This window comes from Pectinophora gossypiella, chromosome 11, assembly GCF_024362695.1.
Source record: "Pectinophora gossypiella chromosome 11, ilPecGoss1.1, whole genome shotgun sequence".
Classification (NCBI taxonomy): Eukaryota; Metazoa; Arthropoda; class Insecta; order Lepidoptera; family Gelechiidae; genus Pectinophora; species Pectinophora gossypiella.
The window spans coordinates 13,047,738-13,075,711 of NC_065414.1; the positions used below are offsets into that span (position 1 = coordinate 13,047,738).

The 27,974-nt window shown below is 36.3% G+C and overlaps 1 protein-coding gene across 1 annotated transcript; it reads left to right on the plus strand.

The window, feature by feature from the left end:
- Positions 1-976: 976 nt before the first annotated feature.
- On the plus strand, positions 977-27,732 carry LOC126370548 (organic cation transporter protein-like). The gene is made up of 7 exons (XM_050015451.1): positions 977-1,358; positions 13,886-14,102; positions 18,121-18,376; positions 22,272-22,478; positions 22,757-23,182; positions 26,286-26,464; positions 27,128-27,732. The coding sequence occupies exons 1-7, from the start codon at positions 1,186-1,188 to the stop codon at positions 27,320-27,322; spliced, it is 1,653 nt and encodes a 550-aa protein (XP_049871408.1). The 5' UTR covers positions 977-1,185; the 3' UTR covers positions 27,323-27,732.
- Positions 27,733-27,974: the final 242 nt, after the last annotated feature.

The following is a 27,974-nucleotide window of genomic DNA, read 5'->3' on the forward strand; positions in this document are numbered from 1 at the left end:
GTAGAGCCAAGATTTTACTCTAAACGCCCTAAGTTTATAATCTCTACACGTTAGGTATATATGGTATATATATGGGGCTTGTCCGTTTATTAAAAGTTCCCAATCACATTGTTAAAAGTCCCAAAAAAAAACACACAATCAATACTTTTAACCTATGTCAAAAAGACGTAAGTACAACGCATGTGTCGGAAATATGTCACATTAAGTTGTCTACCAATCTCCAAACACAAAGGCCAATTTACTTGCCTATAATACTGTCGTATATGTTATACATATATCTGTCTGGAATACCTGGGTAGTACAATGGTATTTGTGGCCAACCACTAAATGAAGTCTGCCATGATATTACGATAACATGATATCTTATTTTGTTTCAGCATATATCCGTTTTATGAAGAAATGTAAAAAATATTGTCAACACAACCCACGTGAAAAAAAAAACACCTGATAAAAGGTTAGTAAGTATTCTGATCAGAAAAAAGTGAATAAATATAGGTAGCAACATAATTTCATATATTATCTGATCCAAATATCAAGCTAGAATTATAATTATATGTCACTGCCATTGCATTTTATTTTTGAATAATTATGTACCCGAGCAATGAGAAAATAGGTAATTATCACGTTACAGGTATACAGTGCCATCTATATTGTTTTTGGGGAAGTTAGCCTGGATAGTTTCACATTGTAATATCCAGAGGTAACAAACGGGGCCAGAAAAAGGTTTAATAATTAACACACATTTTCACCACAAACACAAAAAACATACTATGCACAACACGCTTACGGACTTTATTATTTAAATAATAACTAGAACTCTGTGTTACTTAATTATTGTACTTATTTAACAATAATTTAATAATATTGACAGTATAATGTACATGATTGTAATATTATCGAGTTAACGCGACACGTTTACGATACGTAAATAAAAAAGCATGGCGCGGACTTTTCACCGCATTATCGGTTGCGGAGGCCGGATCAGCGCCCGCGCCGTGCGCCGTTCGAAATACAAATCGAATCGACCGATTTCAAATTTAAATAGAATCAATTTCATTACCGCTTTATAATTGATTAGTTTTTAAATTTAAATAAACGGTGAATTATATTATTTTGTGATATAAAACAAATATTTCATGAATTTAACAATCATTTTAATTATTAGTGAAATATAAATTATTAAAAATGGATACCGAAAAAAAACAACATAGCGAAGTAACTGTGGACGATATATTGCAAGTTCTTGGACCATTCGGTAGATTTAATGTTTTCAATTTTATTTTAATTTTGTTTCCTGTGTTTTTGGCGGGAATGTATTCGTCAGTTTACAACTTTGAAGCTATGGATCTTAGCTACAGGTAAGATTTTTTTGTGTACTTACTTACTAGTACTAGCTGCATCTGCAGTGGAGCAGCGTGGTAGAGTATACTCCATACCCCTCTGGTAGATTAAGGGGAGGCACAGGTCTCTTCAGCAATGAAATATGTATATGTATAGGTAGACTATTTATGTATTTATGTTTATGAACAAGTTACATACTTTTATGATCATGCCAACCGCCTGTAATCCGCATAGTCGACTTCGACAACAGGACCAGTAACTACGGCATTGATATACTTACTACTAGAACTAGAGCTTTTAATCTAAAGACGTCATTTATTGCGGATTTAAGCGCGTTTCGCTGGGCGATAATTAGCGCGTGAACGGTCCCGTACATCGCCGTATGTTTGAAAACACCGCTCGACGCGATTTTATCCAGAGCTCTGTAATTCAGACCGGATTATATGGAAATAGAAGACTAAATATAACAACTTCAAAATCTTGAATAAGCGTACATTGTAATATTCTATTTGATTGTAATGAGAAAATAAAATTGAATTGTAATATTTCTTTTCGGATGAATTGCTTCAATATGGCCTTTTTAGGGTTCCGTACCCAAAGGGTAAAACGGGACCCAATTACTAAGACTCCGCTCGCGCTCGTCTGTCCGTCTTGTTTCTCACCAGGCTGTATCTCAAGAACCGCGATAACTAGACAGTGAACATTTTCACAAATTATGTATTTCTATTCCAGCTATAACAATAAATACTAAAAACAAAATAAAATAAATATTTTAGGGGGGCTTCCATACAACAAACGCGTTTATTTTGCCCTTTTTTGCTCGATATCAACAATGGCAACAGGTAGGCACTTAAAATATTCACAAAATACTCAGTTGTAGTTTTAGTTTCATAATAAAATTAAATTAAAATGAATATTTAAGGAGGGTTCGCAAACATAAAACGCCATATCTTGCCTATTTTTGCTGGGTATCAAAAAGTTTACAATATTAAACTTGTGTACCTACTGTTGTTTACCTGGCCAATGGTACTGACCCCTTTGTATGCGAGACAGACTCGCGCATAGCCGGTTTTTTTAGACCCTCAATTCTTCATGTTATTTTCTATATTAATAGAATTGTACTCAAAAGTAACCAAACAGAAGCGAATGGACAAGCAAACAACGTCGTTCCCTTTATTAATAAAGCTATTGTTTTAAATAACAATCTTTTGACGTCTATGACTGGTGTGCAATATGACAGAAACTATTTAATTTTAAGTACATTGTATTTTTAAATAAAGGCCTATGCACAATAGCAATATCACTTAACAAAGAAGAGAATTTCCGGCCGAGTAGTGAATGCCAGCCGCGGCCAAAACATACATAAACTTAAGGCACAGATTACTTGATTGTTACTACGTTATGGCGGAAATACACATGCACGAAGGGAATGGTAAGATGGTTTGGACACGTGGTGCAGATGAAGGATAATAGGATTACAAAAGCACAAGACAATATCTGACGTCTTGAAATGTAAACTGACTGCCTGCGACATCTCCACTGAACGCTGGGACGACCTTGCTGGTTTAAGACCTGAGTGGCGTCACTGTGTCAAAACAGGGGTGGCCAACTTCGAGCAAAATCGTCTGAGCTCGACGAAAAACGCCAAACACGCAAGGATCGTCCGAAACCCATATATAACTACACTTTTAACTCGGATGGACAGCTATTCTGCCTCCAATGTGACCGGGTGTTTCAAACAAAGTTTGTCTTTGGCAGTCACATTCGAGCGCACGAAAGAAGAGACTGAGGTCGCCGTTGTCGGATACGACAAGGAGGACTATATAAGGCGAAGGTTGTTGGTAGGGCTGACAGAGGAAGACCTAGAACAACGTACATTGACCAAAGCGATGTTCTTAAAAAAGGTGTAGTATGATCTTCTGAACCGCCGCATGTATGATTAATACGGATGAATTATAATGAATTGTACTTGTGATTTTAAGAGCTGAAGTCTTCTCGTCCGTCAACATTTGCCGTAATATAGGTACTGTCGTAGCGCATTTTGAATCAAAAACGTGCTCGCTTTGACTAGTTTATTATTAAAAATTTTATTTTATAACATATTAAATATAAAAATAGCTGAATAATAGAAGTAGAGAGAATAGAAGCTGGGTAGTAAACAACCTTGTGCCCGACGCACGGCCAGTGAGACGTGCCGTTCCCGAGAATATTGGCGGGAAAACTCTTTAATACTTACTAACCACTTCTTTTTCAAATTGTTCTTTCTTTCTGGTCTTATCTAAATGTTAGGTAATAAACTACACTACTACACAAACTCTTTTTACATAATCTTCTCTTCTTCTATCGTGTGGGCTGTGAGGTGGAGTACCAACCTCATCACCCCTGGTGTCAGGGTTACTATTGAGCCGCCAAAAGCCCCTGACATGTCTCATGGTAAGGACTACTTATTTCAAAGTAATTTATCATTTAATTGTTGCGCGTTTTAAAGTGAGAATATGCCCGTAAAAGGCACATCGCTATGCACGGCGCCTTCGACACTCTCTGTCATCAAACTACTTCTACTACACTTTGTTCTGTGAAAGTCACGTTCTGCGAACAGCTCTATCACATTAGAACAATAAATGTATGTTTTCGACTCCGTGTTGTCCCTGTTCCGAACTATTTCTTCCAATCCGTTTCAAACGCACCTAGGTCACTTCAATCTTATAAACTATTTTAATGTAGTTAATTTCATGGTTTATCACGACCATGAGTCATACAAAATCTTCTGATTTATTCACATCCACGAGTCGGTACATTTTATGACTTTATTATTGTTAAACGATACAAAGTTGATATAAAGTTTATTATTATTATTATTCTACAAGAACCGCTCTGGCCTCATGCCAATAAGGGACACGCTGGATAACCTATCCAGAGCACGCCTTCCATCAAGGTCACCGATCTGGAATGACGATCGCATAAGAGGTCAATTCAGTGTCGAAGATACGTGGAGGCTGGAGTGGAACATGTTCGACGGCACAAATTCGGACCTTATTCAGGATCCCGCGCGGAGGATCCCTGGCTTTGACTCCAAACGAAAAATCTGGACCCGACTGAACCGGTGTAGGACCAACCATGCAAAGTCAAACCATCACCTACATAAATGGGGCTTAAAGGAGTCGCCATACTGTGAATGTGCTCACCCAGATCAAACCCTATCTCACATAGTATTTATTTATTTATTTATTTATTTATTTATTTATTTATTTATTTATTTATTTATTTATTTATTTATTTATTTATTTATTTATTTATTTATTTATTTATTTATTTATTTATTTATTTATTTATTTATTTATTTATTTATTTATTTATTTATTTATTTATTTATTTATTTATTTATTTATTTATTTATTTATTTATTTATTTATTTATTTATTTATTTATTTATTTATTTATTTATTTATTTATTTATTTATTTATTTATTTATTTATTTATTTATTTATTTATTTATTTATTTATTTATTTATTTATTTATTTATTTATTTATTTATTTATTTATTTATTTATTTATTTATTTATTTATTTATTTATTTATTTATTTATTTATTTATTTATTTATTTATTTATTTATTTATTTATTTATTTATTTATTTATTTATTTATTTATTTATTTATTTATTTATTTATTTATTTATTTATTTATTTATTTATTTATTTATTTATTTATTTATTTATTTATTTATTTATTTATTTATTTATTTATTTATTTATTTATTTATTTATTTATTTATTTATTTATTTATTTATTTATTTATTTATTTATTTATTTATTTATTTATTTATTTTATTTATTTATTTATTTATTTATTTATTTATTTATTTATTTATTTATTTATTTATTTATTTATTTATTTATTTATTTATTTATTTATTTATTTATTTATTTATTTATTTATTTATTTATTTATTTATTTATTTATTTATTCCAAAAAAGGTACAATTTTTTAAAAAAATAATTTCGCCAAACTTATACCAGTTTTTTCGTAGTGAACGAGTGCCCTCTGCACCGTTTCCCAAGTGGTAAGCCGAGCTGCATTGTGTGACGGATGCGGCAGAGATTTGGCTAGGGGATCTTAAGCTGGATATATGATCCACGCAGGATATTTTATTTTTGTCCGCCATACGCAATAATAATAATTCTATCAATATAGGATCCTGACGACCCGATTACTCTAGCCATAGTGTGGGCGGATTCAAGGGGAGGGGGTCATGGATGGATGGATGTCTGCATCCTGGTGACCCCTGACACAAAAGCTGGATCCGCTCTTGAGCCATAGAGGCGGCCAATCAGCTCGCGAGAACAATCACTTCAGGACCCCTCATTCAGCGCTTATCGCTGTCGTGCCACTAGGGTCGATGAATTCTTTCAGATATATCCTCTCAGACGACGCCTTGAGCCACGGTTGGCACCCAATTGTTCACCCTCAGACCGTTATCTTAAATTTTGTACCGGGTAAGAGCTTTCACAATAAATCACGTCAAAAAAAAATTTTCTTGCTTGCTATAGAAGACAGATTTCTAAAATTAGTTTCATAAAGTAATAATTAACATAACGTAATTTGGGCTAGTCAGAGTTACATCCATCACAAAATAAGCTAAGTACCCACGGTTCACCTAGCTTTCGGTTAAACCAACTTGATAGGCCAGCCCTACTTATCGTCGACTACAAATGGTCGAGCCAACTGTGTTATTGAAAAAAATAACAACTCTAACTAAATTGGTGCAAGTCCGATACTGGGGATCGAACCGACGCTCCCCGTTTGAGAAACAAGGCAATAATTAATATTATGCAGCAATAACAAATCTCATTTACAGGTACCTAAAGCGCATGTCCAATAGAGTTGAAATCGACCATACGGAGCGCAAGAGTTCAAATTGCCTTTCATAGATACAAACACAAATGTACTTTATTGCGCACAACATACAAAACAAGTTTTACACACACATGGACGAAAGATACAGTACAATCTGGTGGCCTTATTGCTAAGCAGCAATTTCTTGAAACTTAAAAATAATAAAAAAATAAAATTATTAGTAAAAGAATAATATAATTCAATAAAAAAAAATAATTGAAAATACTAACAATTAAACGAAGAAATAATAATACTTAATAGAATTCTATTTCGTATTTATTTATTTTTTATTTTAGATCTGCAAATCGGCTGTAGCCGTTCGTCACTTGTTTCGTGACATCCCCCCTTACGCCTATGACAAAAACTAACGGACGGATTACTGTCCACTTTGTGTTGTTATGGAAAATCGGCTGATAATCCAACATCATACATAATACACCTTGACAATACCAGTTGCTACAGTAAGTTGACTTGTAGTTCTGCCCACCCCGTATCTTGCATCTTGTCTGGAATCAACTAGAACGTAGACAGAATAATGTCCAAGGTATGATCAGCCTAGTAACTGCTTCACTATCGAGTATTGACTAATGATATTTATTCGTCGCTATCGACGTAACATAACCCATATAAATAGTATGATGCGGCGTGGCGTGATACGTTCACGCGTGTACGCAATCTAACTTGTCAACAGTCCAGGTGAACTGACACCAATGTGACCCGCTTTCCCGTCTCTGTCTGCATCTAGCTTTAGACTGAGGATCTGATGACGCTAATATCCAACTAGACAAATCAGACAAATCCTTATTAAAAAAAATAACCATGGATTTACATTTTAACTATGATGAAACTGAAAATTTATTACACCCTGTTAGATAATATTTAAGATTTGTTTAAATCCGTAAATCCGCACACACACACACACACACACACAGATTTATCGCAAAAAATTGCGATAAATAAGTTAAATCATCATCATCATCATCAATTTAAGAGCCACGCTCTTGTCGGTGTAGCATTTTCCATTCCAGTCTATCAAAGGCCAATTCCTTGACTTCCCTATAGACACGACGTTAACCTTTTCTTTAATCTGTTCCATGTAAGCTCTTCTTGGTCTTCCCCTTCCTCTCTTTCCTTCTATGATGTTTTTAATAAATTCGTCGTGTCTTATTAGGTGTCCAATCATCTTGCCTCTTCTGTCCTCTTGTGTCTTGTCGTTCTGTTCAATAAGTTAAATAGAAAAAGAAATTGTTTTTCGTCAGTTTTAGATCTGTTTTTTATTTAGCAAGTTATCAGAATTTCATAATTTGTCTTTGACCTAGGATTCTTACCAATTATAAGTACTTTAATATTCTTATTATATAAGTACTTAGCTATATTAATTACTTACAAACTTTCTTGCTATTTGCAAGCACGAATTTGCATAAAATTACATTAAAGTGTGTGTTTTGATGCCAATCGGTCAAGTGCGAGCATGATTCCGGTAATGGAGTCATTTTCCGGTCAAAGTCATAATCAAACTAATTGTATACTTACTTGAAAATAAAATTATTTGTCTTCACGCTATATTCTTCTGGAATATTTAAGACAATAATTTATACTACCTTACTAACGCTAATATAAATATAATCTTTCACCTGTCGCCTTACATTTTTGTGCCGGGTGAGAGCCCTCTGCGCTGCCCATATTTTTGACTTAACTTATTAAAAGTCGCATACTATTATGACATTAACTAGTACTTGGCTTGGCTTCAAGGCTCTCATCTGGTACAAAATTTAAAACAGCAGGCCTCAGGGCCCTCTGATTTATATTTATAACAACAGACCTCAGGGTCCCCAGCTGGGCGCGAACTTCGGCTCAGGGAGTCGTCTGAGATCTTCATCAGTGATGATTATATTTGAAAGATTGCCGATAGCGATAAGCGCTGAATGAGGGAATTGTCGACCACGCCGAAGGTAACGGTAAACCCAAAAAATAAATCACATTAAAAATGCTGTCCAAATCAAATTACGAGGTGTTTATTAAAATGCCACAAATTCCGTTCAAAAAGACTTTTTTCTTGGTTCGTTTCCCGGTGACAATATTGTCGGAATCACTTTGTACCTAACACTGTCCTTTGTTTGGTAAGTTTGTTTTTAAATGATAAGTTTTAATTTTAATACACACTTCCTCTCTTCCCTTCAACATTTCTGTATCCTACAGGGTCCATATAGTTCCTATGCCTATGTAATACCCCATTGTACTACATGGAATGCAATAAATTATTGAGAAATGAGAATTGAATTGTCATTGCAGGCTTTAATCGCCTGATTGTTCGAAAAAGTAAGATGATTCCGTGCTAAGATGACTCATAAAACACCTCCAACAACCCGGAGTGGAGCAGTGTCGTGAAAATTTAATCGTGTTGGTACCAAGAGAACATAAACAGACAGGAGACACAGTTTTTCCACAAAGAATGAAACGCCGTCATCAATCAACAGGAACAATACTGGTACAAACTCGGTACAAAAACCCACACCAATACAATGACTCCATTCCAAGGTTACCGGTTAAAAGCAGAGGTGTGCGTTCCATGGAATATTCCCACTTTGGGAACTAATTAAAACCAACTAAAATAATTAAAACCACACGAATTCGAACGAATTATGTTTATTATGTAAGTAAGATAATGCACGTTTAGGTAACTAGTAAAGTAATACATAAATCTCGGAGTTAACTAGTGTGAAGGTTGAAATTGCTTTGCATTCGCAAGTTTGACAATATTAGGTTCGGATTCACTCAACGCGCATCTCATGTCATGCTCAACATTCAGACGGTTTCTGGCTTTTGTTTTTAATGTAACAAGAGTTATAATACTATTTTGTGCCATCCCGTGTTACCCCACTAGAATCTCCGTTTTACCCCTGAGGGTGTAATTACCCCCAGGTTAGGAACCACTGCCTTAGGTACTACTAAAGAATTTTTACAACGGGAACATTCTCACTTTGGGAACTTTCCCAGGAGCGGCACATCACTGGTCGAAAGTAACTGGTTAGGTACTATAGTTGCTACCATCGCCGATTCATTTGATTTCCCTTCTATTGATATTGGGTTTTAGCTAACTTCGTTGCTGTTAGTCATTACAGTGAAAAAGGCGGTCATATGCGAGTCCTACACGCGCATCGAGGGTTCCGTGGCTTTGACTTTACCGTTGTTTATATACCCTGTCGCACTATCATATTTGATATTTAATGAGACTTACGGTTTAATTTGTCAAAAAAGTTAATGTGACATGGTTTCAAAGTTTATACATATTAATGCTCGTGACCTTTTTTTTTTGTTTTTGACGTGACTTATTGTAGATTTGCCGCAGATGGCATTAACTACTTGGCCGGACAAATGGGGAGCATCTAAATAGGTCGTGATTAGTTTACCAAATACCAATAAGTTTGTAATCGCTTTTCAGATTTTTCCCTTTTACTTGTATAGTAAGACCTTCCTTCTTGCCAAATTTCATGATTCTAGATCTATGGGAGGAACCCCATGTTTTGATTACCCTACGAATACAAACATACATACATAAATAACTTACACTCACGCCTATTTCCCACCGGGGTAAACAGAGACTATGAAATTCCATTTGCTTCGATCCTGTGAATCCTGACACACTTCTCTTGCTTCCTCCACATTCATCGAACGCCGGTACGAAACCTTACGAAATGTATGAAAATAAGACTCAAATTGGTTTATGTTTGAATTGCGTTGATTTAGAAGTTTAATTTTTTAACAGCTTCAAAGGACCACAGACAATCGTATTATCCTCCATGTTTTCCCGAAGAAAAGGGGCTTGACAAACAGACAAACAAACGGACAGCAAAGTGATCCTAAGGGTTCCGTTTGATTCGGAACCCTAAAAATAATTGGAAAAACTAAAACACTAAAAACAACAAGAAAATATTCCTCTTGGTAGGTATATAAAATAAAAAAGTTGTCTAAGTATATAAATAATATGTATACATTATTTTTTTGGTTGTAGGTAAGAATTTCGGTGAAATATTTTTAGTTTAATGTTTTTTAGAGTCGGATTTTTCTGTAGTCGGGTTTTAATTTATTTTTATTTAAGTATATACATTAGGTCTTAGTTTTAAACATTTTATTTTATTTACAGTTGTATGTTTGTTAACCAGGCTAGTTGTTCATCTACCAACATGACCAACGTGAACGGCCTACGTGGTCCAGTGGTTGAGCGTTGGGCTCACGATCCGGAGGTCCCGGGTTCAATTCCCGGTGGGGACATATCACAAAAATTACTTTGTGGTCCCTAGTTTGGTTAGGACATTACAGGCTGGTCACCTGATTGTCCAAAAGTAAGTGCTTCGGAAGGCACGTTAAGCCGTTGGTCCAGGTCACTACTTACTGATGTAAGTAAGTAGCCGTTACATGAACCTGAGTTTATAAAGTTGGTACTCCACTTCACAACCCACACGATAGAAGAAAAAAACCAACCTTGGTACCAAGAACAATCTTAGTTCTTTTAATTTTATCTTCTTCCTAGAAGTACTAAGCGTCTTAGATCACTTAATAAAATAAATAATTGTGTCTATACACTTAATAAATGTATTTAATTCATTTGAACTAGGAAGCGAACTTGCACTTCCTGTTTATACGACACCTACTGCTTCCTGATGTGATAGATTCGCCATATTGCTATTAATTAATATGTATAATAGTCCTTGCACCAATAAGTTATTAAATACATACATAAACAAGTCATCATAATTCATCCGCATTAAGGTTGCAAGTTCCAATAGTTCGTGCTGATTCCAGCAGACTTCCCACCGGGGTAAGCAGAGGCTATGGAATTCCATTTGCTTCGATATTGACACACTTCTCTTGCTTCTTCCAAATTCATCGCACGCCGGTACGAAACCTGGGTCGGTTTCTCTTGCGAAATGTATGAAAATAAGACTAAAATGGGTTTATGTTTGGATTGCGTTGATTTAGAAGTTTGATTTTTATACAGCTTCAAAGGACCACAGATAAACGCATCATCCCCCGCGCTTTCTCGAAGAAAAGGGGCTTGACAAACAGACAATGTGATCCTCCACATTCAACAATCGTTTCATACACGCACGCCGGTTCAGAGTAGTTAGACCATACTGAATCTTTTCTAAGGACATCTCCAATTTGGTCTATGTACGTCCTTCTAGGTCTTCCTCTGCCAGCTCTCTCTTATCACACTGTTTTTCACTCTATCACTCAATAAGTTATTAATTTTTCCTACTCCTCTACTTTAATCTGGCATTTAAATAACCAAAAAGTCTAATATAAGTACATACATAATTAAACTCTTTGAAAAAGTGTACGCTCTATGGCCTATAAAAGCATTGTTTACAAAGTGTAACTGTACTATAATGTCGCCAAAAAAGCATTGTTGTTGTTTTTTTTTTTTTTTGACCTGGAAACTGGCACCTTTACTTTGTTTGGTGCCATAGATATACTATAAAAAAAAGTATACATTTGCCGCCATTTTCCCGCGCGTTGGAAAATAAATTGGAAAATTTTTGTGTTTCGTTTAAAATTACGTCGTCGTAGAAAAAGTATTGTATGCAACGTTGTATAACTAGGTCAAAAAATGCTCGTGGCGTCTCTTATTGCGATGTTCGCCAAGGCTCACATCGCAACTCACGCCACTCGCATTTTTTGACCCTTCTTATACAACTGTTGCATAAAATACTATAACTTAACTGCATTTTTCACTAACACAGTTGGCTCGACCATTATAGACGGCGATACGGCTCACCTGTCACGTTCATCTAACAGAAAGCTCGGTGTAGGTACTTTAATCATCTTGCGATGGTTGTACCTCTGACTACCCCAATTGGGATATAGTGGTGGGGTTACGTACAAGCCCCCCCCCCCCCCTTGTTTGTTTCCTTCTTGTTTGTTTGGCAAACCGTGGTGGAGCCTCCATGGTGTCCTAGTGATAGAGGGCCCTAAGTTTTTAAATTATTTTAGTCTTTACAGCAGTTACTCTTACTTAGGCAAAATCACAAAGAGAAAATCTAAATCGAAAAAATCTGACTCGGACAGGACTTGCTCTTGTCAAGCCGGGACGAGCGTGTTAACCATTACACTACCGAGTCCTCATTCTGTCCATGCCAAATTCTTTCAAGCTATGTATCGTCATTAAGCCGACGTCCAGACTTGACAAGAGCTGCGGGTTAAACTCCCGTCCGAGTCAGATTTTTTTTTTAAGTTTTTAGTTAGACCAAACTGCAAATAATCTTACTCACCTACTTATGAGCCTCTTTTATGAAGTATAATTATTGAAAGACGTTATAGAAAATTAAGGAAAATGTAAACTTAAATTACTTACTCAAACAAAAACCAAGTAAATATTTAAACAAAGTTGAGTTCAACAAGCAATCACTTAATGTACCGGTTTATTTTGCCGGCCCAAACGTGTTATGGCTTTGCAAATAACGGGACCCAAGAAAAGTTATATCAGTTATATTTTACCTTATATATATTTATTTATCAACCAAATGAAGCGTGGGTAGGGTAACTCAGTATATATTGCGAGGGATGTGTCTTTAACTAACCCAATTGCGAATATATATAATATATGTATAATATATAGTCTTGCGCTTATGTTATATTACATTACCTATTTATCTATGTATGATTATTAAAAAAGAACCATTACTAAAAGACCTGTCAAATCTTGGATCGGTAAAGACCCCGTGAAAACGGAATAACGCCAGGGAGATGATGATAAAAACTTCATAATTATTATAAATTCAATTTAATAAAGGCAAATAAATAAATATAATAACTTTTATAAGGAATCCAAAGTGGATTTGCTATCCTGTTCCTTACCTAAATTTAAAAAAATATTAAATAATTTTGTGAATGTTCGTTTGGCCGAGTGATCTTTAAGTGATGTTTTATTCTTTTTAAGATTTATTTCTCTGTTGTTTCTTTATTTTATGTAGATTGTCGTCCTTTGTAGCGTTAATAAAGTAGCATGTTGTGTTTGCCTATAATTGGACGAGCACTAGTCCAGTATTTGTAAATAGGTTAAGTTACATGTAAAAGTGTTTTTGTCTGTTGGCAAACCTAATAAATAAATAACCTAATAATAAATAAATAAATAATAAATATAATAACAACAGCAACATAATATAATATACGGTTAGCCAGAGGTACATATATCCTTAGATGAACTAAGTACCCACACTGAAGAGTCTTTCACCATAGGTGGTATTATAATATTCTTAGTTATATAATTTAAGAAATATATATTATTATATTCCATAGACAATTCACGGATGAACATTGCATAAATAATTATACCGTTCCCTAAGTACAGGACAAAAACAAATCTTATAACTAAAATATCAATTTTAGGAATATAAATAATAAAAAAAACACCGCAATTAAAAAATAAAGGAAAACTTATATGCAAAAAAAACTATTCAAATAACCCTCCACTCAAAGACCCCTGTACAAAAGTACTTACCCATTATACTGGCCGCATCGCAGTGAAATTATTTGTAATAATGTTATATGGTCTTTCTCTTCCGGGATCTCCTCCGCCTTTCTCTCTTATCCTTCGCCCAATATCACGTGCCAAACTAATTCTTTCCTTATTCTTTGGCTACAGATGTTCAGTCCCGGAATGCGCTGACGACCCGTTGATGGTAAACTTCACCATCCCTCATGACGAGGACGGCGTGCCATACAAATGTCTCCGCTACGCCCCGTACAACACCAGCCTGTTCGACAACAGCTCACAGTGTATGCCACACCAGTTCGACTCCTCGAACGAGATAGAGTGCGACTCCTACGTCTATCTTGAGGAGCACTCCATCGTTAAAGAGGTGAGGATAGTCTTCTTCTTCTATCGTGTGGATTGTGAGGTGAATTACCAACCCCATCAACCTTGGTGTCAGGGTTATTACTGAGCCGCCATAGGTCCCTGACATGACTCATGTAACGACTACGTACATCAGTAAGTAATAACCGGGACCAACGGCTTAACGTGTCACGTGAGGATAGTTAGTGTCACCGTATCGACTATTCAGCGGGATGATTCAGGTCACGCGTCACGTATGTTTAGGCCGTAATCCGTTAAGGAGTGAGGGAGCACGTGCGGACTATGTGTCTCACTCGCACGCACGGGATAAAGCAGCACACGATAACAACAAGATTTTTGTATAAAGTGTCCTGTTTGTACCGTAAGATGACATTATGGTCAGCCCATCCCCCATAATTATAAAGATATTAGTAAGGAGAGAATTCCCTCTGTCGGTTTTTACGACTTGCCTATAAAGATGAGTTGTGAGTGAAAGTCAGATTGGCTAAGTCGGTCATCCACCTCACAACTCAAATGACAGGAGTTCATTATCAAACATAATTACTATTGCATCATGCTGATTAGCGCTATAAAGTGGGTATTGTTCTCAGTAGGACACTGACTACAATAAGTAGCGATATTCACCAATCATAATGGCTCTTATTTTTATTTTAAGTTATACCTGTCATTTTCTTATCTGCCGAAAAGGAAAGGGACGGGCAATCGACAGGCATAAAAAATATGGAACACACGTCAATTTTAGACACAAATCTAAAACAACCTCCTAAAAATTTTACGTTGGGCAATAATCCGATCGAATTAAGTTGACAGTGCCTATTTGCCACTCTTAACATTTGACAATCATCTATCTCTTTCCTTTTCGGCGGATAAGAAATGACAGGTATAACTTAAAATAAAATTAAGACAGGCATAAAATACCGCATAGGTCACCCCCCTTAGGTCATCTTGCAATGGATCTACGTCTGACTACCCCAATTGATGTTGTAGTGTGTCATATGATGTTAAGTGTAGTTGATGTTTATCAAAATAACGCTTTTGCAAATTTTATCCCAATGTCAACTGTAGCGAATTCAGAAAAGTGCCCTTGCATTGTTATACAGAAACCATTTTATTGTAGATTGTCATAATTTGTTGCTCAAATACACAATTTCCGAAAGCGATCTGCCGGTCATACTGTCAGCGCTAAAAGTAATTTTCTGTCATTACCCTTACGCATTCAACATAAAAACATAATATTTCGCTAAGTATAAAATAACATTTTAAATCATCCGTCACCCAGACGTTTAATGATGATGATGATTGTTCTCTAAGCACTTTTATTTGTCAGCCTGTATCAGTAATAACTGCACAAATCATTTATTAATATGCCTAGAGAATCTTTTGTCAAGATGTATTAGTGTGAAGGACGTAATGAGGCGGCTAATCGGCTCACCACAACAAACTCTGGGTCTCAGATACCAACCCCACCGGCGGCGTGGTCGACGATTTCTCATTCAGCGCAAATTGGTATCGACCCACTAGGGGCTAAATCTCACAAATATAATCTCAGACCACGTCCTTAGTCAAGGTTCGCGCCTATTTGGGCAACCTCAGGTCTTTTGACTTAAAAGAACCAGGTGAGAGCCCTAAACGATCCCCATTTATACCATATTTTGGTACCCTGATATGTTACCATAAGATTCTACAATTCATTTCATCATTCGGATAAAAAACCACTACCAATATCGCCAATACCACATCAATGATTGCACAAATAATTTTGAGGCACGTACCGATGTGTGCTAAAAGGATCTTGATGTCTAAGCAGGTGATAATTGGTTACAAGGAAAATCTCTGCTCAGACCAGATTAAAGTAGCTTTAACCCGACTGTGACGAAGCAAACAGGAGGGTTATGTGTTTGACCGTCATGTATGTATATCGAAGAATTTCAGATTTCTGTTCCTTTATTATAGTGAGTAAAAGCAAAGTGATTCAGCTAGGTAAGCGTGTTTGGTTCAAGGATAGTTCGACGCCACACTTATTAAAGTGAAATTTAGGATTAAGGTGAAGCGCGCTATTTTGAACAAAAACTAAAATAAGTAAAAATATCATATCTGAATTGTTCCGCTTCTTCATTTTCAATCTTAAACTTTCTCTATAAAAATGACAATTGTCGAAACCTAACTTTCTGCGAGGTATTTTCATTGAAACACTATTTATTTCTTATTTTAGTAACAGCAAAGCCTTGAGTAAAAAAGTTTCGTTACTTTTACCTATACTATTGTAAAAAGTTAAATTAAAAAAATAGACAAAAACTGTTTAGATAGATCGGAATTATAGAGGTACCTGGCTACAGTAACTTTTGTTTACTTAAAGTACTAGAAATCAGAATCATTTATTCAACGTAAGTATCATCGATAAACTTGTTGAAGGTCAATATACTCACTTTCAAATAAAAATATTCTTTATTTCACAAACTAGAATACATTTCTTACGGTCCCTGTTTTTCTTTGTATGAATAATAAGTTAGTAAGTAAACAATGCTGTTGATTCCAGTATACACCATCTAATTTTATTTTAAATTACACATGTCATTTTCTTATCCGCCGAAAAGGAAAGGAACGGATAATCGACAGGCATAAAAATTATGGAACACACGTCAATTTTAGGCACAAATCAAAAATAATCTTCTAAAACTTTTACATTGGGCAATAACCCGATAGAATTAAGTTGAACACACAATACATGTCAAATGGTTTGCATACCAGCGAGGTGCCAATTTGATTCGCCCGGGCTATTCATTCATTTTAAAATTAACATTTGTCAATCACCTGATCCTTTACTTTTCGGCGGATAAGAAAATGGAGCGTATAATTAATTATACACTCAACATTGCTTCACATTATATAGCAATTTATCACGAATTTTAGCTGGACAGTATGGAGAACTGACAAAATTTAGAAACACTCAACAGTGCTTCCGCCGACATTTGAGCTTCTAGTTTTTATCCTCAACCTTGGGCTTGACATTCTAATTCCCACTTTATGTTAATGTCATTAAAATCTCGGCCATGTGGCCTAGGTGCTGACTACAAGAGCGTGACATATTAACTTCACAATACTGAATGGTCACATGGTGTGAAATCACAATCATGATTATGGTGCATACCTCTTCACGGTGCATTAAGTACCTAGGTTATGCTTGTACAGTCGGCAACGCTACTGAACCTTGTCATTGCGACAAAGCCTAGGTGCAGTGAGGTACTTGTGTTGCCAAATGTATGATAGAGGAAGGATGATAATGGTGATGGTGAAATAAAGTCTGTTTTTTATGGATTTAATCATGAGAATGGCAGTTTTTTGTTGTAGATGTAAATCCCCGAGTTCCGGATAGAAGACAAAGACTATGTATACATTTTTGTGATAATATTTGTATATGTACACCTAAATTCTATTTAAGTAATTTGGTAATATTTAATCTATGTACAAATATTAACGCATATTTATGGAACACGACGTTCGCGCCTCACCCAAAAGGCCGGTCCACATAATACCAGCGTCGTGATTCACGCCGCGACTTGTGCTGAGTGAGACCCTTTTATCTCAGGACGTCCACCACTACCCTATGATCATTCTAATGAACATCCTCTATGCTTTTTGTAATTGTTTGGTGAACATTTTTATGTGATGTTATTGTCTCGTTTTTGTATGTGGCGTGCTTTTATAATAAACAATTTCTAATCAATTCCATTCTACACACTCGAAAATAAGATTAGGCCTGTTGTCTTAAATTTTCCGGGTGAGAGCCCTCAGCGCTTCCCGTTTGTCCGGCCAAGTAGTTAATGCCATTTGCAGCAAATCTACAATAAGCCACGTAAAAAAAATCCTTCCATTTAAAGTAGGTAATGATACGAATTGGTGTGGGGCGCGGAGTGTCCGTTCTACACGTAGTCTTGTGTCCACTTCCCTAAACAGAAGTTAGTTGGGTACTACCCAACTGATTTCTACATCTAGATAATAAAATGCGCCATCTTTAATTTCAGTTCAACCTCGGCTGTCAAGACTGGAAGCGTTCTTTAGTCGGCACGGTCCACAACGCTGGATTCTTCCTCTCAATACCACTTACTGGACTTGCTTCGGACAAACTCGGGCGCCGAATGGCTGTCGTGTTCGCTTGCGTAGCCAATGGCGTCTTCGGAGTCATTCGGGCATTGTCGGTCAACTACGAGATGTTCGTTATATTTGAATTCCTGGAACCCGCATTCGGAGGGGGGGTTTATACCGCGTGCTTTGTTCTTGGTGAGTTGGTCTTACTTTTACTATTAACTAATATTAACACTTTCAGGTATAACGTCTACAGGCGACGATGCAAATGTTACAATGTTATCAATGAAAGTTCAATGACCTAGGGTCTTAGCCAAATTTCAAACGGTTATGACCATCGACAGTGACAGTGGCATAAATGTATAGGATTGACATAAGGTGACAAGTCAATACATTAAGTTATGTAGATAGGTAGTATAAGTTCGTTCCCTCAAATTAAGATATTATTGCTATTCAAATAAAATGCAATATCAGTAGTTCAGTATCGTTTGACAAGATGCGCGGCGGACATTTTTTTACAGAGATTAGGTGTCTATTTGTTATACGAAGTCAATGGGTAGGTATGCTAACATCAAAAACAACCAAACCGACCACATTTCTTTGGGTCCATGGCCACAATCAAATACCTACACGCAGCCTACCAACCAATCATGTCATTATCTTACTGGATATTGCTCAAGCCTGTCACTAGTTTCGCAGGAGTGCTATAGATAGCTATCTAGATATATATAATAGGATAGAGCAATAAATAACGAATCTACTAGAGCCTACTTAGGTGTATGTAGTACTAGAGGATTAAAAAAACCACATCGAAGTAATTCATCTATAAACCAATATTGCAGTTTGACATTTGAGCAGATAAAAGTAAGTGCGCAATGCACACAAATGTCAAATAGCAATATTGCTTTTTTAAATTAATTGCTTCGATGTGGCGTTTTTGACCCCCGTACAAAGAGATAACCAAGTCTGTATTACAATAATTAGAAAACCTGTCTTTGTAACTGCTATTTTAAAAATATTGCTTAAGACTATAAACTATTTTACGTGAATACATACATTTTGTAGATGGAAACATTTTTTCACACTTCAAAAAATCACAGTTTCACTAACACAGTTAGCTCGACCATTATAGACGGTAATACGGCTCGTCACATAATATCACGTTGGTCTAAAGAACGCTCGGTGAGGTGTGTGTGGATGTACCTCTGACTACTATGTTATGTTTTAAAAAAGTGTCCTTAAAATAAAAAATAAGTAAATTTAAGTAACAAAAAATAAATATTATCAAGTTTTATTCTTGCTATCCATCTTTCAGTTTTTTTTTTTGACGTGACTTATTGTAGATTTGCCGCAGATGGCATTTGGCCGGCAAACCATCTTTCAGAACTCTACTAAAATTCAATTCTAAATCTTAACTCATAATATCTGACGTAAGGAAGAATCGTCATGATTCATGCTTAAAGAATTATTTACTGAGGATATTGCCCTCCAGCAAATAAGACAACACGAAATACTCGTGTCGTTGCGAACCTTCAGACGACCATCAATTATTATTATTTATTTATTTTTTTCAAATAATTCATAAGGTCTTAACCCCGGAAGATTTGTAAGAAAGTGCGTAGAGTTTAGAGGTCACCCATAGTTATAAATAATGATAAAAAATAAAACAAGTATCGAAGGCCGCATAATGGTTTTAAGTAAACTCATAGAAAAAGGTACCTTGCGTTAAACTATTTTATAGAGTCATACCGATGGTAAAAAGTTCGGACGATCTAATTATAGAATAATAAAGTATTCACAGTTCAATACTTTATGCAATATGTCAATCACTTTGGTGATAAAGTTAACCATACTCGCGCGGCATGCTAAAAATCTTCTATAGCTTGTAAAATTCTGAAAAAAGTTGAAAAAGTCTTTTTTATTTTCATCTTGAATATATTATGTTTTCCTAAAGATCTCTGGATTTTAAGATTTTATTAGATACTTTAGTTATCCTAAAGTTAAACTATTTTCTACCGGACTTAATGTATAATTTGTATTAATTTTAAATTATTTGGCCACTGCGATACACAGTGAATCCTAGAGTAGAGCCTACTAAAATATTTCATCCTGGTAATACCTAAAGAATTTCAATTTTTTGAGACAAAATTTTATTTAATTTCATTTTTTAAAGATGCTTAAAACTCATTTAGATCTACATTTGACAGTCGGTTAGGTAGCTTTCAACTCTGACAAAATGTAAACCCACTAACTCGTTGTAAGTCAGTCCTGTGTCGCGATGCGCCGGGATTGGGCTGTTTAACAGGACATCGGGCCCCCGATCACCATACATTTTGTAACTACACCCGACGCATCGGGCCCGATAGATCGTGTAGTGTAATAAGACCTTGACTCTCACGGACAGGACTATAGACAGTGAGTGATATGGTAATCTCAATGTCTTAATAGAAAGTAGCACAAATGAGAATTGGAATCGGAAAGTTTTTGTCGAACCGTTTTTATCAGACTACCTATTACAAATGTTGCAAAAAGTAATTGAAATTACTTAGGTACATTCACTAGTGTACTAGTGCAATTTTGGAATGTTGAGCCCAGTTTCATTACAATAATTAATACACAAATTACAGTTCATGATAAACTTGTTGAAGGTAATTTTAACATTTTTGAATCTACGTCAATTCACAAGGTGTTATGGCTGAAGAGAAGAAATGACAATTAACTGCAACAGCAACACATCTTTTAAATTAATGTAGGTAAACAATTACAAGGTATTTAATAACTAGACAAACAAATAAAACATATATTATAATATGATCATGCATGACAGTGATTCAGAGAGTAGTTCCTATGTTAAGTTTACTCGACCTTGGGCTCTACTACTAGTTGGTGGACAAAGAGCCAGACCAGAAACAATTTAGAAAAAAAAGAATCGAACTCATGGAAAACCCACAGTGTATATTCAGTACTTATACAATGGTGTCAAGTGTGTAGCGGCCACACACCTAACCTAATTTTAGTTTGACAATTCTTAAACTAATACCGTCCTTAACTTACAATAAGCACAAGAAAGAGATAGAGCTACTTTTAGTCCTGTCAAATTAAGTTAAAATTTAGTTAGTGGTTGCCTAAATCAGCACCAATCTCTAGGAGCGTGAAAGAATTTAGTATAACATAAACTCATCACTACATCCTAATTGGGGTAGTCTGAAGTACATCCATCGCAAGCTAGGGAGACTAAAAGGACTAGGAGGCCGATCCCCAACAGACACGCGAAATAGGGAAAAAGAGAAGAAGAAAAACTACTTCTAAAAACTGCTCAGCAACAAAACTAAATAGGAAAAATATTGCTTAACCCACGTCACCCATTAGCCTTCACGTTTCACGCATCAATGCCCGTTACCTACTAATTGCAGTTTTTGTACGTTCAAATCAGCTACTTCTACTTCCGAATCAGGCACTTTCTTACGTCTATGTCCATGGACCGATGTAATTTGAACACTGATGATGAAAAACGTAGGAAATGACACAGCTAAATACCTAGATTTAGTCTTGTATTGACAAATTCTTACATAGGACATAATCTGATAAGGCCGACATGGAAATCTTTAAATTATAGACTCCGAACACAGGTTGGCCGAAGTAAAGATAACCTGCCCAGGTGGGATTTTCTTAACAGACCAGACCTGAGCTCCGTGTGTGGTGTTACGCCACAGACTATGGCTGATCTGACGTCCTGCCTCGTGTGCCCTGACACCTTTACGCGGGAGGAGCTTATTAATGCCGCCGAAAATACAGTCCCGTGGCAATATTCTGAATGTCATCGAAACGGCGAGAATACATATACGTACTAACCAAATAATAATGCAAGGAAGCTATCCCACAGTTATGTTTAGTAAAAACTCTTTCGCGGTCTTCAGCAAACTGTCACCTAACAATACGGTAGGAACCATCACTCCATCTTTTGTAGGGTCTATCTCGTTTTTGATATCCTAACATACTTCCACTAGAAACAGGCTGCACCATTTATCTATATGTGTATTTTCTGTCTTCTGCTGTGTTCAATAAATTAAATACTTAATTCTTGTTTCAGCATTGGAGCTAGTCGGCCCGAAAGGGCGAGTCTTCATCAGTCTACTTTTCAACACAATGTTCATCCTCGGCGGAGTGACTGTCACTGTCCTCTCCTGGTGGCTCCAGAACTGGCGATACTTGGTCTTCGTCATTTATACACCAGCTGTCTTCGTCTTCGTCTACATATGGCTGCTAACTGAAAGCTTCCGATGGTATTTCAGCAAAGGTTTGTCTTATAAATACATCAAAAATATCTTTTTCCTGTCTACTGGAAGATATTTCAATGACGCTAAACTGTTAAATGAAATATATAATTAGGCATTCGGTATCAGATCTAGATGGGTCGAATACATATTCATCTAAAATTGATTAGGTACGAAAATTGTATATTTTTAGAATGAATAAGAAATAATTGTAACATGATATTAACATACGTTTCAAGACTTTTACCAACTTAGTCATGGATCCTGATCCGAAATGAAATGGTTTTTATTTTATTTAAAGGGAAATACGAAGAGGGCTTAGATGTCCTGAAGAAATCGGAGAAGATGAACAACTCATCAGTTCCGAATGAGCATTACGACCAAGTGGAGAAACACGCAAGAAAACAAAGAGAAGCGAGGAAGTACGAATCTTCAGAATCAAAACAATCGTCCTTCCAGCAAATGTTCACATCGGCGATGATATGGAAACGACTGTTCATCTGCTCTTTTCTGTGGACCTGCTCAACATTGGTATACTATGGTCTATCAATAAACGCCATAGAGCTGTCTGGGAACAGCTACCTCAACTACATAGTAGTGATAGTGATAGAGGCACCGGCAAACATCTGCAAGCTGCTGTTGTTGGACAGATACGGAAGAAAGAAGGTCATTGCTGTAGCATACTTCCTGACTGGACTGATACTTGTGAACTACGGATTCGTACCAGGTAATTATGTAATAAAGCTGATGTTAGAAAAACGAAACTTCCTTGTGTTAAGCTTATCTAAAGCTACGAAACCATTTTAGAAAATTCTTATTCCACCTTTAGGTAATTTCAAAAATTAAACCGACTTCAAAATCTGCCAAATAAAAATTAAGAAATAATAGTTGAATAATAAGTTAGAATAATTCTGAAGTCTTAGACTTTAAATTAAATTTAAAAATAATGAAAATGAAATAAATAATGAGTCAGTTTTATCTTCAGTAAGAGCTATAACATAATCTTAAGTAAATATAATTTCCTCCATTCTTACATAAATGAAAATACAATCAAAATCACCGTGAGTTTGTGCTTGGGAAGGCACGTTAAGCCGTTTGTCGCTCTAGACGTAAAAACACCAACCCGAAGTGGAGCAGCGTGGTGGAGTGTGCTCCATACCTGCACTGGTTGATGTAGGAGACGTCTGTGTCCAGCAGTGGGACGTATACAGGTTTTTTTATGTTATGTATGTAGAATCAAAATACCTAAAAATATAACATTTTATGGAAAACAACTACTTAGATAGTAATTTTCCGCTGTTTTGTGTGCCTATACATATTTTAAACTTAATTGTCTGGAACCGCCTAGTCATATATAAATTTGCCTAGTCTATTTAAAACTTATTATGACCTCATATTTCTTCTGACAAGTCTAAAAAACTGACGGAAAAGTTTGTGGTGTAGGCACAAAAACATCATTAAGTAGTTATTAGGATAGTCGCCCACGGAAGATTTAGTTTAAACCTGTCTATAGTCACATGATATTATTGGCTTAACGTTTAGCAAAGATCATTTCGCAAACATGATCTTACTTCATATTTACATCATCATCATCATCAGCCCATTAATGTCCCCACTGCTGGGGCACGAGCCTTCCCTATGGGTGGATAGGGAGATCGGGCCTTAAACCATCACGCGGGCCCAGTGCGGATTGATGGTTATTAACGACTGCTAATGCAGCCGGGACCAACGGCTTAACGTGCCTTCCGAAGCACGGAGGAGCTCGAGATGAAAACTGTTTTTGTGGTCACCCATCCTATGACCGGCCTTTGCGAAAGTTGCTTAACTTCAACAATCGCAGACCGAGCGCGTTTACCGCGGCGCCACCGAGCTCCTCAAAATTCCTTCATATTTACATACGGTCGTCTAATTCAAAAAACCACGTCGTCTTCAACGATACCATAGATCTCGAAACAACCAATTTCTGTAAAAAAAAGTGTGTCGCATCTTGTCACAAGAGACGGCGTGTAACGACACTGCACAACCGATATACCAACCGATAACGTTTTTATTTGAGGATACGAACTTATACTATCTACATAACTTAATGTTTACGTATTTTATGTAAAAACCTACGAACAAACACAACTAACAAGTCAACAACAACAAGTAACAAGTACCAAGTAACAACAACAACACACACAACAACGACAACAGCAACAAGTAACAACAAGTTTTACTAATAAGTCTTATTATTTATTATTTATATTTTTATAAGAATTATTATAAATTCGTATTTTATTTATTCGTAGGTAAAAACTCCTTAGCGAATGTGAGTTGTTTATAGCATGTCAGTGATACCTCGATGTTTTAAATTAAATTAAAAAAAATTGAGACCAGAATTTTCACCTGGATTAAAACAAGCTTGTCCATTGCGTGGTTGTGTTAACAACACACAATAAATCACAACCGAATGATAAAAAAGGCGCATACTTTTTTTTTCACAAAAATCACAACCGAATAATATTTATCAAAAAAGCGCATACTTTGTTTTCACTATAATATGTATAAAGTGACAATATCGATGACAATTCATGTGTGCAATGGTAAAGTAAAGTAAATAAAAATTGAAAATAAAAGAGGATACCAAAAACTCATCAAAACAGACGGAATATTTACAAGTGTGTACTATTGCATTACTAGGAGCATTCTTCTTTATTCAATGCTTGTCTAATAAATAAAATAATATTTACGACGTAACACAAACAATTTACAATAGTCGTTGTAATGACATGTGTTGTCGGTCTATCTAAAGTAATATTAGTACTCGATAATCTAGATAGAAGGCATCGGCGTCGGCCTAATAACGATGGAAAATTCCACTAGATAATTAACTTAGAATAATGAGCTGAATCATCCCTCTTAGTATTCGTTACAATGTCACATACACCCCATACAAGTACATACAGGTAGAAATACAAATAGGTATGGGTGTTAGTGACACTGTAATTATTAGATACATAAAGCGAAGGTTGGTGGTATAGCTGGTAGAGAAAGACCTAGAAGGATGTACATTGACTAAATTGGAGGTGTCCTTAGAAAAGGTTCAGTGCGATCTACTCTGAACCGACGTGCGTACGTATGAAATGATTAATGAATGTGGAGAAGAAGCAAGAGAAGTGTGTCAGGATCGAAGCAATTGGAATTCCATAGTGTCTGCTTACCCCGGTGGAAAAAACGGCGTGAATTTATGAATGTATGTAAGTAGGTAAACAAGTTTAAGTTGTTTTGCATTAACCGATAAGTTTAAACATGCTATGCTTTTTTGCGGAATTACTCGTGTCTGGAATCGATTTATCACACACGTGACTTTTTAAATTAGGTGACTACATAACCAATTATCATAGCGTAATGTTGAAAAAAAATAAAAACAATCTAAAGGTGACATAAAACGTTTTCCTTTTTCTATTTAACTTATTTATGAATTTAAATAAAGAAAAATGTAATAATAAATGCGACATTTTGTCACGTTTTTCTATAACGTCACAGGTTTCATTTTCATACTAAATTCGTGTCCGGACGTAAAAATAAACTAATTTGACTAGCTGGAAACTACCCTATTTAACAAAAGTCCTAAATATTGTGTTTAAGACAAAGGATACTTCCATGTCGCCTTAATCCCTTGGGGGTTGAATTTCGCAAAATCCTGTAGCACCTAAGTCCTAAAAAGAACCCGCGAGCAAAATTTGAGACTCCTAGCATTTGTAGTTTCTGAGATTTTGTGACGAGTGAATCAGTCACTTAGTGAACTTTCGCTTACATAGTTTAACGTAATACATGTTTGTCCACAGCTGGCACATGGTCGATAGCGACGTACCTGGGCGGGAAGTTCTTTATAACACTGGCTTACAACTCACTGTACGTTTTTGCTGCTGAAGTGTTCCCTACTAACTACAGGACGACGCTGCTTGCCATATGCTCCACCATCGGAAGGATCGGGTCTACTGTCGCGCCTCAGACGCCATTACTGGTAAGGTTTTTTGTTAGAAACCTGGAATAACCTATGCACAAGCTAAGGGCAGAGGTACGAGTAGTTGGCTATATATGTGCCGATCACAGTGTCCTAGTGTATGCACTGTTGGGCTGTTAACTCCGTATTTCGCCCGATGTCTTCCAGCCTATTCGCTATCCAGCTTGTATTCAAAATTCTAACAAAGGTACAAGATTCTCATCCATGTAAGTAAGTCTGTAGTCTTCTTCTTCTAGCGTGTGGGTTGTGAGGTGGATTACTAACCCCATCAACCCTGGTGTCAGGGTTACTATAGGCCCCTGACATGACTCATGTAACGACTACGTACTTACATCAGTAAGTAGTAACCGGAACCAACGGTTTAACGCGCCTTCCGAAGCACAGATCATCTTATTTTTGGACAATTAGGTGATCAGCCTGTAATTTCCTAACCAAACTAGGGATTTTTGTGATTTGTCCGCACCGGGATTCGAACCCGGGACTTCCGGATCGTGAGCACAACGCTCAACCACTGGACCACGGAGGCCGTTAGTTCTGTAGTCGTTACACGAGACATGTTAGGGGTCTTTGGCTCAATAGTAACCCTGACACCAGGGTAGTTGGCTCGGGCACTGATTTCACAACCCACATGAGAGGAGATCCATATTAGTCCTTCTGTTCCAGACAAGATACTACGAGAATCTACCCACGATGCTGTTCGGTATTATGGCGGCACTATCTGGTTTCCTGGTGCTGACCTTGCCAGAAACCAACAACCTCAAACTGCCTGACTCCTTGAAGGAAGCCCAGGACCAAGACAGAAGAGAAGAAACACCTGAAACGACAGAACGAACTGTCGACACCAAGACTCGGTTATAAACGAAAACTAACAGTGAATTAGCTTTAATTTTTGGACTATATTATTATTGCGTATGGCAAACAAAAATAAAATATCCTGCGTGGATCATATATCCAGCTGAAGCTCCCTTAACCAAGTCTACTCGAGTAGGACAGATATTAGTGGGGGAGCCCTGAGAAGGGCTGTTTGTGGTTGAGTCCTGAAAAGGACTGTTTTGGGGATCCATCATGTAATCGCAGGAAAAAACACCGACCAGAACCAGAATACTACTCTGAACCGGTGTGTGTGTGTATGAAACGATTGATTAATGTGGAGGAAGCAACAGAACTGTGTTAGGATCGAAGCAAATGTAATTCCATAGTCTCTGCCTACCCCGGTAATTCCATAGTCAGTGCTCAATGGCAATAAATATTATAATTGTCCATAGTTATTATGAAATTTGTCGTAGTAAACACCCGTCGCACCCTTAAGGTCCGAGGTCTGCGCCCAACTGGGCACCTTCAGGACTGTTGTCTTAAATTCTGTACCGGGTGAGAGCCTTCAGCGCTCCCCATTTTTCTTGCCAAGTAGTTAATCCCATTTGCGGGAATTCTACAATAAGTCTCGTCTTAAAAAAACATAGTAATAATGACGTACATGACTTTTAATTATAGGTAATAGATTTTTATGCCT

Excerpts from the sequence above, each read along its gene's own strand:
- LOC126370548 (XM_050015451.1), top strand. The coding sequence starts at position 1,186 with ATGGATACCGAAAAAAAACAACATAGCGAAGTAACTGTGGACGATATA. Across the intron at positions 18,377-22,271 it reads TACCGCGTGCTTTGTTCTTG|CATTGGAGCTAGTCGGCCCG; the intron begins GTGAGTTGGTCT and ends TTCTTGTTTCAG. Across the intron at positions 26,465-27,127 it reads CGCCTCAGACGCCATTACTG|ACAAGATACTACGAGAATCT; the intron begins GTAAGGTTTTTT and ends CTTCTGTTCCAG.